Genomic DNA, 15,141 nt, shown 5'->3' on the forward strand with positions numbered 1-15,141 from the left:
AGGACATGTCTGATATTCAACTCATTAAAATCAGTTCTGCTAAAAGTATTTATGAAATAGAATTAATAGCTTCAGAGCCAAATTCCCATTCATATACGACCAGTTCTTCAAGCTTCTGGTCTCATCATTGAACAATTATTCAAGTTTCTTGTTATGCGCCAAAATTATGTTCTCCTCTCAAAAAGTTGGCAGTGAACTATTTAGTAATTGTCCCGCCTGAAAAATCCTCTGGCATCTAAATTCATCCAAATTGAGATAAATAGTAAAAAATTAAGACATGCTAAGAAGCCTTTGCATATCACGGTGCAAAAAAACACAAACCCAATCTGTATACCAAATAATGGATAAAGCTCCTATTTTAGTCCTCCCAGGAAATGGGGTTCAACAATTCAAATTTAATTCTTCATACCCATTTGAAGAGTTTATAATCTTATAATCTATACTTGGTGAAAAAATTTTAATGCCATGATAAAATTCAAGTGCCATGTGGTTTTTATCATGTTATTTACCTGCTCAACATCATTGCTGAACCAAGGATTGGTAAGTTCAAGGTATCTGTTTTATATACTTGGTACAGTACTGTGCACATGCATATGTGAAATTCGTTCATGTGAAGGTAGTAATTTTAAATATATCACTCTATAATATTGATAATATGATCTTGCATGTGTCATTTTCAAAGTGAAGAGAAGTTCTATAATCCCAACAGAACCAGGCTCGGCTTGGTCCCCCTCCCACTCTGAAGGGTGTGGGTACTGCTCTGAAGGTGCATTCTACCGCCCCCCATGCCAAGTTCGTGACGATTCACTATATGCGATGAGGACAGATCACAGTCCAAGCGCTGAAGCCAGATTTCCAATTCTGGCATCACTGAATACCTGGGACAAACGAACAATCACAGAGGAAAATATTTTTCATACCCAAGAAGTAATATTCTCAGGCAGTGAGTAAGTGGTAAGAACTGGGGACGATGAATCGTAGGGCAAGAGCGCTCACCTAAATGGCCAGTCCGCACTGAACAGTGAAGACAATCTGGATATCCTGATTTTCGCGAGGTGTTTCTGGGGAAGTGTAAAATCTCACGACATGAAGATGTCACTTCAGAGGTTAAAACCATGTGCCTCTTTGCTAAGGTACTGGTTGTGCCTAGGGGCCCATTATGGATTTATCACTCATGAGCATACCTAACGTTTTTGCAAACTGGACTCCAATTAAAGTTAATTCCTGAGGTTATGGTTTTCATTAGTCTATAAATATCCACGTGGAAGAGTAAAATATAATATCCGTGAGAAGAAAATGAGGCTGAACTACCCTTGACTCTCTCCTGGGAGGGAGATTATGCATGTGTGTGTACACACACATACACACACAGAGGTATTTTGTCTTTTTAAACCACATTTTATATGGGCACCTTATATATACCCACATTGAGCCTTCCCTCATTTTCTGGTCAGTGGTTTGTGCCTCCTCAGACATTTCTGAGGGAAGTGTCTAGAAGTTTTCCACTGCCAGCTTGGCATTTAATTGTTCAGCTTGAAGTCGTTTCAGTGTCTATGAGCAATTTTCAGTATTTCAAACATCCCGAGTAAACTCCTCTATTTCATAAAATACCTTACTGGTAACCTAAAGATCCCCAACTGAGATCCTCAGACCTTTAGGAATCCACAAATTTGTAAATTTTTTTTGGTTAACCAAAACAAAAATTTTATTGTCCAAAGTCTTTAAAAAATTATGTTTAAGAAACTACAAGTCATGAAATTAACCTCTAGGGTGTTCTGTCCATATAGTGCTTCCTTCGGAAAGGGGTGGAGACACATTCAAGTATGTAAATAAGCACAGCAGACACTACGCTCTTCCTGGCAAGGACGGCTGCCCCCCGACCTGTTTATATGCCCCGACACCCCAGGACAGAGATAACACCGGTAATAAATCTTCACTAGCTCTATGAACAGTTTCGTTTCGTCACAAAATGAAAGTTCTTGAAAACAAAACCTAAGACTGTTGACTGGCAGAATTCAGAAAAACACGTTTTCCTAAGCCCCAGATTCGTATTCTTACAGCTGAAAATCCTCACTATGACGTCAGAAGTCAAGCCAGAAATAGCCTGGCTATAGCCTCTCCAAGCAGTGTTACCGGAAGCATGGTGCCAATTCAACGAAACACAGTACGGCTTGAAATTTTCTTGTCTAGTTATTTTCCTGTCTAATGTTTAAGTAAATGGCATTTTTCTCGCTTGTCAAAAGCCAGGAATCACAACTGTAGCACAAATGGTCAAATATCAAACACAGCACTGGGTCAGTCTGCTTTTAGGGAAGGGGATTTCTCTTGTCCCTGATGGCAACAGTAACTGTTTACTGCACTGTCCGGGGAGTTCCTAACATACTGTACTGGTATCTGGTGTCAGGGGCTCCTCCGTGTTCGGCACAGAGGTGGAAATTAATCTGCCTTCTCAAAGAGCAGTTATAGCCACACCGTCTCTGAATGCAGCAACTCAGGTACCAGAATACATTTTTTTTTCCTGGTCTATGTTGTAATAGACCAGTTCTTAAATTTATATTTCAAAGGCACACCACGCTATGCTTTCATTTGGTTTGTACCACATTCATGCAATATGTTGAATGAATAAACTTGCACCAGAATGTCCCCATCATCCTAACACTTACCTGTATGTGTTTGTGTACACAAATGTGAGTGAAATATTCATACCATATTATCTAATATGGTTTTATATATATGTGTATATATATATGTATATATATATATATGGTCACTATAACTAGGTGCTTACTATGGAATCACAGAATTAATACTACAACATTATTTACGTTTTCTTAAAGTTTTAAAGCAGTATTAAACATCTTGAATTAAATATAGATTTTACTCCTTTATTTACTTCCCTAGCTTTGAGCCATATTCTCTAACTTATTCATGTCCCTGATCAACAATTACAGTAATTAAAATGTAAATTTATATATGTATATATAGGAAATGAAATATATGTACGCATTACATATGTATGTATTATATTATATATGTCTACATATAACATATATATATCCCATTTCCCTCTCTATATTTAGGGTGCATGACTAAGTTGGTGAGCACTGCTCAGAACTAAGGAAGTAGAGGTCACAGAATGTCAGCTGGATAAAAGGCGCTTTATGGTTCCTCATTAAGTTAGTGTGTTTACCTTTCATTTACTATGAGGAGGTTTTCCTAAAAAAGTAATTTTTTTTTATTGTCAGTTTACGGGCTACATAATATATAGCTCACTGTACCTGTTTCACACTCGGATGTGCTGACATGAAAGCATTTGGTACCGATTCAAGAACAGTAATAAGTAATGATGAGAGAGTAGAGAGCAATCTTAATCTAGAGGGAAAAATGCGAGAGGAAGAGGGGCTCCCCAGAGCACGTAAAGAAGAATCACCTACCAGCTCCACTCGTCCGAAGCCTCCGACTCCGAGGGTGTCGATGATGTTAAAGTCAGACAGCTTCAGGTTGGCGAAGAAAGCAGCTTCGGCTTCATATCTGGATTTTTTGATGCGAAAAAACGGAAATTTCTTAGAGGTGCAAACACGAGAACCACGCACGACCGACCCGGAATGACAGGACTGTGGCTCGGGGTTTACCTGCTCAAATTCCATCTTGCTTCTAGAGTCTGTGTCTCCTCCCAAGCATAACTGTTTGGTCCCCGTTGTGCAGAATAACCAAGATTTGCACTTGTTTTCAAAGGAGAATAAGGCAAAGCACCTGGTGCCTGCCAGTCACGTGACTGGTGCGTCCAGTCACCAAATCAGTTACATCGCAGCGCTTTCCTGCGCATCTTCTTGCGAGCGCGGATTGGTGGGGTGGTTCTTTTTTGGTTTTGTTTTGGGATTTTTGGTTTTGCCGTTCAGATTTGGGATGGCAGTTTCTCATGAGTGTCCCTTATCCACAGGCTGGCACTGGGTCCTACCAGTATTTATTAAAAGCGGAAAGATCCCTGAGGTCTCTGGAGCGACATCACAGCCAGGTTTTAGGAAAACAGATCCGAAAAGCTGAGGACTGATGTGCCAATGTCTGAAATGGAGGATTTCGGAAGCATATTCACATTGCTAAAAAGTATCTCCCCTTCGTTTATGTGTACCCACTGCCTCTCAGCTGGTAATCCCAGTGCCTTTTTGTTTGCCAGTGTCTTATATGAGCGGTGCGGAGGGGCAAGGACCGCGCTCCGAAGTCTAGCTATGCCCCACGCACATCTGACACATGCGGGTGGTGAAAATAAGCTTCTCCTGATGAGACAAGTGAATACGAGAGGCTTAAAATATCTTCTTATTAAAGGCCCTACTATTTTTAGAAAGGGCAGGAAGGCGTCACAGTGAAGATGACCCACCCTCTCACTCATGTCAGGTCAGGGAGTAATTCAGCTGTCTCCAAAATAAAGTATTTGCATAGCTCTGTGTAACCCGTGACCTTCAGCCAGGCTGTACCTGATGCGGTCTATGCTATAGATAGATATGATGAATGTGCTCCAGAGGGAGATCCTCGCACCGCTGGTTTATGTCCGTTTCTGGATGGAGTCACCCATAGGCACGCTTGGCGTTAAGCCGTGTAACATTTTAGCTATTCCTTTATAATCAGACACAAATTTAGACTCTCCACTTGGAAGAAACGTGAAAAAGTTTTCTAGGTGAGGTTTTAACACTCTCCAAGTTACCACCACAGTTCCAGTTTTTAACAATTCTTGACAGACTCATGAGAGGGTACGAACACTAAGTTTTCATTAGTGGCTGGTTATGTGACATCAACTCCCTCTAACAAACCTCCATAAATGAGGCTGCGGGCCGATCCTGATGGCATTTGCAGACCTCTCTCATGAACTGCACAATCAAAAGATCAGCATAGCGATTCTGGGGATGGTTTACTAGAATGGAACAGAAGCAGCAAATGTGCATTTCTAGCATTCCAGCTGGTCCACTACTTTTGGAAAATTAAAACTCCATCCCATTTAAAGGGCCAGTGGCAGAATTCACTTCAACAGGTGCTTTACAAGGACATCTGTTGGGATTAGACCCTGTCATGGTTTGTATGCGGTCAAGCATTTCCTGGCAGGCTAGATAATCAAATGCTTAATGAGACTGTTTTTGAATAATATCCTATGCACTTGCTGGATTTAGAAATCTCCGACACAAAGAGGGTAAACTCTTTCAGACTATTTTGATACCATTTTATATATTTAAAGCAGAAATCTTTGGAAGCAGTACCCAAGTATCTGTATTTTTTAAAGCTCCCTCAGTGATTTGGATGAACAGCAAGCATTGAGCACTATGACTCCAGACTCTCTGAAGGCCTCGGGAATTCCAGAATCTATGGGAGCATTTTGGGGAGGATTCAAATGGTCCTGGGAAATCAGCCCAGGGAGGCCGGGGGTGATGCATTCATGCCAAGAGTGCTGGGGGCTCTTACACACTTGGTCTGGGCTCCTGTCCTCTGATCCTAGACCCGTTGAAATGACCAGCAATGGCTAACTGAGCTTAAAACAAACAAACAAACCAAAAGGAACATTGCTAAAAGGAAAAAAAAAAAGATACAGAATGCAAAAATCATAAGGTAGCTGTTTGTGTTTGCATTTCTACAGCAAAATCCTCCTGACTTTGTTTATACTTACTCTCTGATTAACTACTGATGGTACTTTCATTAATGGGATGAACGTATTAAATCTCATGTTAAATAGCAGGCATTTTCTCTGAAGCCATTAAAATCCACCTAAACGTAGCCTGTTCCATCCACTGAAAACACAATTACCATTAAAGAAAATATTTCATGTTTTAATGAAGAGGTTGGCAACACTGTAATCATACTTTGTTAATCTCGATAATTACTTTGCTAATATGGCTTGGTGACTTTTAAAAATACTACCTAGTGGGGTGATTTTAATCTAGCAGTTGGTGAGATCCATTCTGAGGGGCCTTCATATAACGTGCTCTTGATGTTCCATGCTATTCTGTTTGTGCTGGGGCCTGATTCTCAGAGAAGGCAAACAATGTAGGAATGCTAGCATAGCAGGCTTTATCTTTTTTTTTCCCACCCAGGACACGTTAGTTGCTTAATATTTTGCATGCATTTATTTCTCATTTAGATTAGTCTTTATGGACAAAAGTTATATCACAGAGACCCTGTACACTTTTCCCTTTTGAGTTAATAACTTCTTTTTTTAATGTGAAAATCACCCTGGAAAGAACATCTGTAAAAAAGTTAAACTGTGGATGATTTAGCCTCTTCAGGTATCTATACTTGTTCATAACTTGGAGACACATTTTCATTCTTCCTTTTTACTCAGGGATGATTTGAAGATAATTTGAATCCATCATTTATGTTCTACTTATTTTAGAGTTGGTAAAAGTCTGAGTGGGAAAGGAGACTAAATAAATTGGTTAAGTAAATGGATGTTGTTCTATTAAATAAATTTCTTTTGCCTGAAGGAGGTCAGTGTGGAACCCAAGTTTCTAATGGGGTACCCTAACGGGGTCAAGGAATTAGGCCCAGCTTCATTCAATTCTAAAATTCAGCCATGAAATAGCATTTATGAAAGGGACAATGGCCATGGGCTAGGGGAGATTCATATCAGTAAGAAACAAAGTTCTTGATGTTCAGTTGCTTAAAATCTAGAAAGGCGTAGAAAGTATATTTTCTAATGGTCCTCAACTTAGTTTGAGATACTGATTTCTGAAAAGAATATTGTTATTATTATTTTAGTATTATTAATAATTATTTTCTAAATTTAAAATAACTTAATTTTAAATTTAGAAAATAATTATTATTATTTCAGTATGGGGTGAAAGCTATGAATCCTCTTCTCAGAAAAGTGCAAATATCAACAAGCCTTTTTTGCATATGACCCTAAAATAGGTCAACAACACAAAAATGACTATACAATAAGAAATTAATTGTGTTAGGTGAAGGAGACAGAGATAATTTATCATTTCTCCAACAGTCCTGACTGTACCATTCAGCTGGGGCCCTGGATGATTAGAATCTACAGACAACTGCTAATCTGTATAGGGTACTCTTTAAATGGTGAAATACTAAACTTTTTTTTTTTTTAAAGAACTGAGGAAAAGGAAAAGTGGTCTAAATGTTCCCTCTTTTTTATTTCTACCTATTCAACAAGGAAGTTCCAAAAGCGATGACAATGTAAAGCTGCAGGTATAAAGATGAGAAGAGCAAGGCATATATGCAGAAGCCTGGAAACAATGTCCTGCAACAATCTCAGCCTCTCTATATACAACTGCATATCTTCACAGTATTATATTCACTGTTTTTAGGAAATAGACGATCACCATTTTTGTTTTCCCATCTCTTCCAACATTACCAGCTTCCACAAAGCCTTGGAGTAAGAATCAGGCGTCCTTCATTATTCACAATTGTTTTCCCACTGTTGCCATATGTCCATGAATCAATGGTGTCATCATCTCACAACAACAGAGCTGGGCTCTATACCTTATGAGTGACCACTATTATTAAGAAGTAAATGTCTCATGCTGTCTGTTGGAAACCACATATGATGATTCTACCCAGAACAAAAAAATGTGTGGAATTTAAAATGTTATCTTTATCTTGATGTTAGAACAGCAGTCATAGCTCAGCATTATTTTACAATGCAGATTGTATCATGTGCATTTTTAAAGTAAGTGCCAAGGATTCAAAGGAACATCACAATATTTCTAGATGGGTTACAAAAGCCAGTAATTAGGAGTCAATGGGTATTAAGGAGGGCACATATTGCATGGAGCGCTGGGTGTTACACTCAAATAATGAATCATGGAACACTACATCAAAAACTAAGGATGTACTGTATGGTGACTAACATAACATAATAAAAAATATTATTAAAAAAAAAAAGAACCAAAGGCTACTGTGGCCCTAATCTGCTTTAGCCCTGCGCCTCTATAATCCACATTGGTTCAGAAGCCTACTCTAAGAGTCTCCAAGAAAAATCACACAAAGTCTCAGCATCTCCTAATCTACCTGGAAATTAGTTACCACGGCTTTGTCTGAGCTCCTGTGCTATTGGGTATATTTTTGTTTCTTACTGAGTTTAGCTTTATCAGTTTTGAGGCAATCTATAAAAATGAAATGCTTCAGTAAACACATGGACTCTTCGTCTACGACTAAGTTTCTTATTCCCTAACTTCAATAAGATGAGATTCAATCAGACAATGTCTACTCTGGACTTAAAAATACAAAAGCATACAGACAAAAGTTAATGACTTGTGGTCCTAGCTCTGCCAATGACTTGGTACTTCCAAGTTCTGATTTCCTCAACATTTAGGCCTTTCTAGGAGTATCAACAAATTCACACTAAATGGGATGAATTTTATAATTTGTCAGAATCTTACTTAAATGTCCAGATAAATGCCTAGAAATCTTTTTTTTTAATTTTATGTGATCAAAGAGCACTGAAATCTATAAATATATACAGAAATAGTTAAAAAGGGGATAAGAACTTTCAGAAAGTGAGACTTACAGCTCAAATATGCATACCTGGTCTGATATAAGCAAGATAGAATGCTGCCTGCCCAGTGAATAAACACTTAATTTGGTATGCAGAACTTCATGCAGTAATAGTTCTGATTCATAAAGCTTGGTTCATTCAGTAATTTGTAGGTCTGTAGAAATTCAGCCAGAAAACTAACTTTATGAGAGAAAGTGGAATCGGAAACCAGACCAATAACATTTGCACGTTTAATATAAATGTGGTTTGGGCTTAAACTGCAGAGCTCCTTCAACTCCACGTATGTAAAAACAGTTAGTAGGTACACGTCCTTATTCCCCTGATTCTCAAATGTCTGGAGTTAGATGAACTCAGCCACCAAAATAAAAATTAGTAGTGTTTCTTAACTCTATAACCAAGCTATTGGTCGTCTCTTATTAATTTAGTTCTTTGTTAAAAGTTTCACTGATAACTACTAAAAGTGGAATCTTTTGACTTCATTGGAAAACAGAGTGAACCATTTTATAGCTTAAGGTTTGAACAGGAAGTTTTCCTGGGATCAAGCCCCATGTCTGGCTCCCTACTTCGTGGGGAGTGTGCTTCTCCCTCTGCCCCAACCCTGCTTGTGTTCTCTCTCTCTCTCTTTCCCTCTCTCTCAAATAAATCTTAAAAAAAAAAAAAAAGGACATGCTATTCCTAAAATTCTAAACAAAAAGGGATGATTTCTCATTTATTTGGTCATAAGACACATAGGGATAGTTGTTCATATAGTCACTCTTCTTTCAGCAGTAGTGGTAAAAACTTGTAGAAATAAAAAGTTTAGAAGTAATTTATTGAATATGAAGTATTCCGTTATGTCAATTTTCTCCAGAAAGTGTAATCTCATCTTCAGGGAATCTGAGATAACATTACTTTGCTCTCTCTATTTCAAAAATTGTGGTTTTCAGGAACACAGACTTTTTTTTTTTTTTGAGTACTCTAGTCATGAAATAGTTCTACTTCTTTTTCAAATACATTCCCTTGAGGAGATACTGCCAACAGGAATACACAGGAAAATTGCATTTCTCATATCTGCTGCATAATAAGAATGATAGTAATTCAAATATTATGCATTTAGAAAGCACCTTTCTTCCAAGGACTTTAAATTTCTCTCATTTAATTTATTCTCCCTGATTCTCTGTGAAGATGGGATAATGAATACTTTTACTTCTCTTTTGCAGTGGGGTGGACCAGTCATTGATAAGTGGTTGGTTTCAGTAATGAAATAGCAGAAGTAGGGCTAGAACATTTGTTCAAGTTTCAAATCACAGCATCGTTACACTTGCTCCAAAAAACTTAATTTACTTTTAAGCAAGATAGGAGAGAATCACACAACCTTAGAGATGCTTTGATCTCGAAGTCTGGAGATACTAACATGGTTCAAAATCTGGACTGACACCATTGGGAGCTCACCTAACCCAACCACTGCATTTTTTAAAGATAAAAAATGAAGTCCGGAGTTGGCGAGTGACTTAGCCAAGGTCCCCAAGACTCAGGGACACAGGCCAGGTGTTTTGATGTGTGATCTTTTTACTACCTGATTCTATCTTTGCAGTTTTTATAATATTCTGATATTTGAAAAACAAAAGCAAACGTAAAATTTAAAGTATATTGAAGTAATATGGTACAATTTATTACAATTGAGACTAATTTTAAAGTTAAGATTAAACGTTCCCTTATTTCTTTCGATATTATAACCCATATGTTGAACATGACCTACAAAGAAAAGTCTTTGGGTAGAAAAGAGATTTTTATATTTCAGGGGAAAACTTGGGTTGTCTTTACCCACCTTTTCTTTAGAGATGTAGGCTATGGCAAACAGAGTCCTCAGGGAAATTGAACGAGAATTTTGCTACAATGGGTATTTCTCCAATGTGGCAGGAGCCAAGAAGATGAGGGTGAGGGGTACTTTCCTGAGGCCTGACTTACTGGAAGAGTAAAGGCAGAAGGGATCGTCATTTCCACCTATTTTATTTGCCCTGCACCTCACCTCCTTGGCCTTGAGAAGTTTAATCTTCACCTTAAAATTAGTTTCAACTGTAATCTTATAGGAATCAGAACACTGAACTGGGAACAAGAGGAGTATTAGGGCTCAAATAAACACTAGGGGTCAGCTTTTATTTCTGGACTCAGAACCTTTGCTGTGTACTCCCATCGTCTGTTTCCCCTTTATCCCTGAAGGATTCTGTAGGAACTTACGGGACAGGGGATATGTGGTCATGATCACAGTGCGCCAAAGGATGAAAAGACAGTAAAATGCAGTGTGTGGCAAGAAGAACATGAGAAGACAAACACCACCCTCCCAAGCCTCTAGGGATATAATAAAGGAAGTGACCAGGGACTGGCCCAGCACAGACCTGAGCAAGACACTCTCTTTTCTGTAAAATGAAGGGTTTGCACTAGACAGGTCTACAAAGCTCACTTGCAGCTTGGTGGTTCTGGGATGCTAAGTGTCCTGAGATACACATTTTGCAGAGAGCCCTAGTACCCACAGCTTCCCCTTGTCGTCCTTTGGGGTCCTCTTCCCCAGCCCTTCCTCTAATCCCTGTCTCCTGGAGCTCCTATTTCAGGAAATACTACCAGAGGCCTTCATGTAAGGGAGCCCTGCTCTCAACTCCAGAGAAGGAGGCAAGCAGGAGAGCCCTCTTCCACAGCCAAGGCTGCAGTCAGGAAAGATGAGTGTTGATGTCCAGAAGAGAACTAAAAATGCTGCTCCTTCTCCACCCGCATTCATATCAGAATTATGGTTATCAACAGAGTTGATAAAATCTTGGGATTTGGTGCCAGACAGCAATATTTTACGGTAAGATGTACAGGGAAGTCTATGCAGATGTTACTTACAAGGCTAATGATCAAATTGAGACAGGTAGGGACCACGGAGACAAGCCCCAAGTGAAAAAAGTTTTGGAATCGGGGCGCTTTCTCTGGGCGGGTATTGCTAAACCGCTTCTCTTAGAGCCGACAAATGACGGGCCAGGATTTGGCCCCACCTAGGCCCCATATATTGCAGGACCAAGCTCCAAAGAGCACCAGTGAACTGCGGGAGTAATCGGCCTGCATTGACCAATCAGGGCAAGGCTCTTCCAGCCAATCAGGATGAGGCGGGGTTTTTTTTCTTTCCCTCATTAGCATACTGGACACCTGAGTGGGCACCTGAGTGGTATCCCCAGCGGGAACTTTCTCTGCATAAGCAGAGTCTCCTCTCTGTTTGGCGAGGCCAGGTTAACTCTCCTCTGTCGGCACTGTGCCTCCCTTCAACTTGATCTGTGACCCCAATAAAACCTGGCCTGTGCCTCATTTCTCTGTGGTGGGGCTCAAGAACCCGACCCTGGAAACAACATGTGAGTTTTAAAGAACTACTAGTGTTAATTTGTACGTGTATGTGCACACACCTATTACATAGTATAAACATCACAGGGGGGCTGTGTCCCAGGTTCTAAATAATTATTCTCTAATGGTCTTTGAGACTACCACCATACCTGAAAGGGGGAAAACCTGTAAATCCTTTCCTTAGTAGAGAAAATATTAAGTAGAAAAAAAGAAAATGAAGCAAAAATTTTGTTATATCAGGCTGTTTAATAATAGTAACAGTGCATTTATCAAATGAACTAAATCTCAGGAAAGAGCCCATGTTTGTCATCAAGTAACTGCCATCTGGATGCAAAATCTGGCATAGTTCTATGTTGCAACTGAACGATAAAGCAACCTGCAGGGTTTGGGACCCTCCCCTCCTTCTTCCCTTCCCTTCCCCTCCCCTTCCTTCCCTTCCTTCCTTTTCTTCCCTTCCTTTCCTTTCTTTTCCTGATGTCCGTATTTTAATTCAGATTTTCTTAGTTTTTACCGAATGTCCTTCTTCTGTTCCAGCCTTCCTTCCAGGCTGCCATATTACATTGAGTTGTCCTGTCTCTTGGGAGTCCCTTTGGCTGACATAGCTTCTCAGACTTCCCCTGTTTGTGACAACCTTGATGGTATTGAGGAATACTGGTCATTGTTTAATAGAATGTCCCTCAATTAGGGTTTATCTGATATTTTCTCATGGTTTTGCTTGGGTTATGAGTTTTTTGGGGGGAAGACTACAGAAGTAAAGCGCTATTCTCATCACATGATAACAAGGATACATACGGTTGATAGGACTTATCATTGATGATGCAAACCTTGATCATCTGGCTGAGACAGGAATTCTGTAGTTTCTAATACATTACATCATTATAGGATCAAAAAAAATAAAGGATCCAATAAATGCAAAATGAACTGTATTAAAATGTAATCCCTTCCATAATTTTTACCTTAGAAATGTGTCCCCCTCAAGATGGGGTAAGTTCATAAAGGCATCATACATAATCACACTACTAAACTTTCTGTACCATATTGCAAAGGGTCACGATAAAAATTACTGCTTAGGATTTGCGTGTTGATGGCTACAATATTAAAAACTGGTGTCTTCCCACACATTTTTGTAGTGCTGAGGGAAGAACTCCATACCCTCAAATTACTGCTTTTCTTACCTACAAGTATACCAAATTATTACCGCAATCATTTGTCTGAGTACACGTCTCACTAGTCATAGACGTTTAGAACTAATTTGTAATCACATTTCACGTCAGTTGTACCACTGATTTCAATAAATAACACTTAAAGTGACCTTCACTTCTGGATTAGAATGTCTTGGTAATTTCTCCGTGCTTGTAACAACGGTTGTTAAAGCGAACTGTGCACTGAAAGACTGCATTGTGGGGGCGCCTGCGTGGCTCAGTCGTTAAGCGGCTGCCTTTGGCTCAGGTCCTGATCCCAGGGTCCTGGGATCAAGCCCCGCATCAGACTCCCTGCTCCGCAGGAAGCCTGCTTCTCCCTCTCCCACTCCCCCTGCTTGTGTTCCCTCTCTCGCTGTCTCTCTCTGTCAAATAAATAAATAAATCTTGAAGAAAAAAAAAAAAGACTGCATTGTTGAGCAGTCCATTAGAATGTTAAGTAAATTCTTCTAACATTAGGTTATGAGTACTTTCTTTTCTATGTACATATAATACAAATGATGCATTTATTTTACCACTTCATACACCTCCTGGCTCTACCTTGGATATAGCCTCTTGAATAGACTAGGTCACTTCTTCCCTTTTTAAATAATCAGTAAATAATAGAGAGTAAAATGAAGAAAATGAGGAGGGGCGTTCAGACCTATTATGGTTATTCTTTGTATTACCTAACAGCTAGAGAATGTTTTTTCCACATGTGGCTTCATTTTCCTCACAGATTTTCCCCAGGCAGAGTTGACCTTTTGGCTTTACATCCTATTCTCAATTCTCCTTTTGTGACCTCCTTTTTCCTCATCCAAGTTATTAGCTTTCTCTCAGAAGTTAATAACTACCAGATTTACATGGCCTCAATGGATTGATTTGGTTTTGCAAGAGCCTGTGACAACAGGAGAAGCTCTATGTGTGATGAGAACATCGCCTGGACTTGCTGCTGCTTGTTACCAGCGGTGCAGTGTGGACGCCGGAGGTCCGCTTGAGAACACACACTATCTGATTGGGTTCTCAGTCTGATTTACGCTCCGCTGGCTTCGCGGACTTCACATAACTGCAGACAGAGAGGACAGAAAACCCTTCTTCTAGCTCTTAAGAATAGAAAATTCCTGGGCTGGGGAGGGGAGGACCCTCAGAATCTTATGCTGTGCCCTGGCATCTGTGAGCCGTCAGGGTACCCCAAGGGTGGGGCTGCAGAGATAGGGCGGGGAAGGGGGGCTCTCTTTCTGGGTGGCAAGCTGAAGGAGTTACATGCTTTCTTCATTTCTACAGCACTGGCATTATGTGGCCAGGCACAGGAAAAACCAAACAAGACCGCAATGCACATATATAAAATATGAAGGAAACAAATTAAAGTTGAGGAAATGAGATGATTTTCAGCAATGATGACTCTATTTTTTATGGAACTACGAAGGATATTTCAATGGTAATGGAATTATAATATGGTACTATTTGTACAAGGGTATCACTTAAGTAACAGAATAGGAAAGAGATTATAGATTGTCTTTTAAAAAGCAGATACATTGATGTTCTGGTGCCAAAACATCCACTGCTATATCAATAACTGTTTCAGAAACAAGATTCCCACAGGCCTTTGTTGCTGAAGTTTGGAGAACTTAGTTGCTGAACTATGTGGAGAACTCCACATAGACCACAAGATGACCCTGACTGCAACTGAATTATTCAGCTTGCACAGAGTTAACTTTTTTTTTATTTCTAAATTGTATTCCAGCCTACGCATGAAGCTGAGAAAAGTCTAAAAATCAATGTTTCTTGTAAGATACACAATTGGAAATAGTTTCATAACCATGATTGTTCATTTCTAGAGTGTTACTTGCTAGTTGGAAAGTAACCATGTAAAAAGGAAAAAAAGGAACAGAAATAAGAAATATCGGTTTCAGGTTTCAGGCTGATCACATTAGCGCTGCAGGCCTCACCATGTCTGTCTAGAAGATGTTTATATACAGCGAGTGGGATTCCTTCTGTTCTTCAATGCACCATTTAGAGTATTGCTAGACAATTTGTTTAGAGAAGACCTTTCTTAGGCGACGTAACACATGAGATGTGTTACCTAACACAATGGTGGGTGAAGAATCTTCTGAAAGC

The 15,141-nt window shown here is 39.5% G+C and overlaps 1 protein-coding gene across 4 annotated transcripts in view; it reads right to left on the reverse strand.

Moving 5' to 3' along the window:
* Positions 1-15,141, reverse strand: part of PRKG1 (protein kinase cGMP-dependent 1) — a 1,185,335-nt gene that overhangs the window by 43,260 nt on the left and 1,126,934 nt on the right. For all 4 annotated transcript variants that reach the window (XM_045802398.2, XM_045802397.2, XM_045802400.2 and 1 more), the window contains one exon: positions 3,435-3,531. In XM_045802398.2, coding sequence (XP_045658354.1) covers positions 3,435-3,531 — 97 coding nt within the window. The remainder of the gene's footprint in view (positions 1-3,434; positions 3,532-15,141) is intronic.

Source organism: Ursus americanus, chromosome 6 (assembly GCF_024610735.1).
Source record: "Ursus americanus isolate L20-20 chromosome 6, mUrsAme1.1.p, whole genome shotgun sequence".
NCBI classification, from domain to species: domain Eukaryota; kingdom Metazoa; phylum Chordata; class Mammalia; order Carnivora; family Ursidae; genus Ursus; species Ursus americanus.